The sequence below is a fragment of the Accipiter gentilis genome, chromosome Z, assembly GCF_929443795.1.
Source record: "Accipiter gentilis chromosome Z, bAccGen1.1, whole genome shotgun sequence".
Taxonomy (NCBI): domain Eukaryota; kingdom Metazoa; phylum Chordata; class Aves; order Accipitriformes; family Accipitridae; genus Astur; species Astur gentilis.
This window is the reverse complement of record NC_064919.1, coordinates 60,077,705-60,080,403: the sequence shown is the minus strand read 5'-3', so window position 1 is coordinate 60,080,403 and position 2,699 is coordinate 60,077,705. Positions and strand designations below refer to the sequence as shown.

At 42.6% G+C, this 2,699-nt stretch overlaps 1 protein-coding gene across 1 annotated transcript; it reads right to left on the bottom strand.

Annotated features, from left to right (window-relative positions):
• Positions 1-447: 447 nt before the first annotated feature.
• Positions 448-2,153, bottom strand: TMEM174 (transmembrane protein 174). The gene is made up of 2 exons (XM_049795873.1): positions 1,522-2,153; positions 448-550 (listed from the first exon to the last, which is right to left on the bottom strand). Exons 1-2 carry the CDS (start codon positions 2,151-2,153, stop codon positions 448-450), a joined length of 735 nt encoding a protein of 244 aa, XP_049651830.1.
• Between the last annotated feature and the right edge of the window lie 546 nt (positions 2,154-2,699).

The following is a 2,699-nucleotide window of genomic DNA, read 5'->3' as shown; positions in this document are numbered from 1 at the left end:
AGGACTTTTGAAGTTTCCCAAACAATCAAGATGGAAAATATATCAAGAATAAATGAAGTGTTTTCTAGTGATGCTGAATGTCCGGGAGCAATCATGACCTTCCACAAAAATCTTGTACATTCACAGTTCACACTGGTTTCAGCAAGTCTGAGCTTCTTGTTGGGGAACCGTAACATGGATTTAGATCCTTGAGTTTAATAGCTTTGCTGTTAATAGTTTTGCTATTAAATAATTAATAGCTCTGCTACTAAACTGCATAGCAAAGAGGTAATGAATTTTGAGGGAGAAAAAGAGGGGATTGGTTAAATATCTTCAGTGACACTGAACTGTGTTTCAGTGCCAAGATCTTGCTCACACTTCCTTATCATGCAAGTGTTTAAAGAAAAGATTCTTGGGGATTAAAATGCTGGCATCTCTTAGAATTGTCATCTGTCGTCTATGGTTATTTTATGAAGACAGTGGGTATATTTCCTCATAACGTGGAGGTGACAAGTGGTCACAGACGTAGTCTTCCAGCAGTTCTTCTGGCTCATCAGAACCATCCTCTGACCTGAAAATAGGAAGAGGAGCAGGCGCAAAAAGAATTCAGCAAACACAAATCATGCAATTAACCTCAGTGCTGCAACCTGTCAGCCTTATCTGGGCAAAGCACTTCCTGACTTCTTGAGCAGATGCTATGAGATGAAGTTTTACTGTGATTCACCCATTTGCTGTGTTCTTTTTGTGAAGTATAAAGGTGTCAGGACATAACCTTTGTTTTCATGCTGCCTGTGCCTGTCAAACATGTTCCTGAGGACGATGGGTCAGTCATCAGTTTTTCAAACAGACTTTAATAAATGAACTAAAAGTGAGTTGTGTTCTAGGAATGATATAATTCTGAGTAATTTCTATAATCAGAATATTTTGCCTTAGAGGAAGGAACTATGTAAGATTATTTTGTGTCTGATTAAAGCGGTTTTGTACTGCTCTGTAATACTGATGATCTTGTTTATGACACCAAACTAGGAAAAGAATAAGGACTAGAAGGTTGCTACAGTGGGAGAGAATCGTGTTGTGACCAGGTGTAATCAGGAGAGAGAGCATCTGGTACCAAACTGACTCTCTCATCGTCGTAAAAATGCTGTTTGTGCGCTGACTCATGTGTTGTGATTGTGTTTGAGTGGAAGCCTCTGGCTGTACATATAATAACCTTCTGGTCAACAGACTAAAGGTAGTAAGATAAGCATAAGAAAATCCCATGAGCAGCAGCATCTATAATAATATCTTCAAAAATAACAAGAGATTTAGCAGACTGAAAATTGAAAGGGATTCATAAGGGAATTTCATTTGGATAAAAACGCTTTCCAGAAAAAGCATGTCTCCATAGACTTTACTCAAGAAATGCTCCTAAGAAAATAAAAAAAGATGTCTGAAGAAGGATAACACCCTGGACCAGCTTTTGTTCCCTTTGAAATCCTATATAGCACTTAAAATACTTAGAAGACTGTGTCCAAACACACTAAGGCATTTCAGAAGACGTACCTCTGATTCCGGGTATTCTCTGCAGGGTAAGTAGCGTAGTTCTCATCTCCGGTAAAAGCTGGGTTGTCCAGGGGGTACGCAGGGCAGAAGTGAGCAGATCCTGGGGTGGGAATTGGTGAGGCACCGGAGGAAACAGCACTGCAGCAGCTGAGCACCGGGTGAAGGTAGCCAGGACTCACAGTGATGCCTTCCTGGGCTGGGTACGGTGGAGGGATGTACTGTACCACTGTGGCACCGTGAAAAGTTATAGGCTGGTTAATGCCGGTGAAGACAAAGGACTGTCCACTTGCAGTCTGATCGAGGTCTGACGTATTTTCCTCTCTTTCTTTACAGGGCTTGCATGTAAGCATGTTAAATTTACAAACAGCAATCAGAATAAAAGTCACCCCGACAGACAGCAGAATAGGCCCTAGTAACTGCGTCCACTCCAGGTGAGTAATGCCATCGTATTTTATCCATCCCATCACGGTGAAAGTGATCCCCACGAGTCCCAAAAACACACCCGAAAAGAGCAAAGTGGCACCGGCTTTATCCCCATCTGACACCAGAGCATCGGATCTGTTTGGTTGATAAGGAGTGACAGAAAAGACATTCAAGGAGAAATCTTCTACATTGTTGTTGTTCTGCTCCATTACTGAGTATAATGTATCTTCTGCCTCAAGAGAAACAGGCTTGTAAGGGACTTGGCAGAGCATTTAAAGTCGAAGGTTCAGGTTAGTTATACAAGAACTTAGTGTGTGTATGGTTAACAGAGTCCATCATGTGAAAGAATAAACTTTGCTTAGAAGAATAAAGGTCTGGGAAGTGAAGCCTGAAGCGATCACTAAAGACTTCTTGAATTACCACCATCGCTTCCGAAATGGCTTCACCCTTGCTTGGCTGCTTATCTCTTTGTTTATCCTCTTCTTTAATTTGGCACCCACTGATACTTCCTCACTGTGCCCATGCCAGATGGGAGAGAAAGGAAGCTGCAGTCACCGCAGCTTTTCCTAGGCCCCCTGCCAGCTGATGCATCCAACATATGCACAGCATACGTTCAGTCAACAGCAGTATGGCGACTCTTTCTCTCCTTGGGCCACCACTCCAGCAACCCAGATCTGCAGGAAAATGCGTGGCTATTGCTGGGAGTGCTTTGCGGTGCTCTGAAGCGTGACATTTATTGCCACATCTGGACCTCT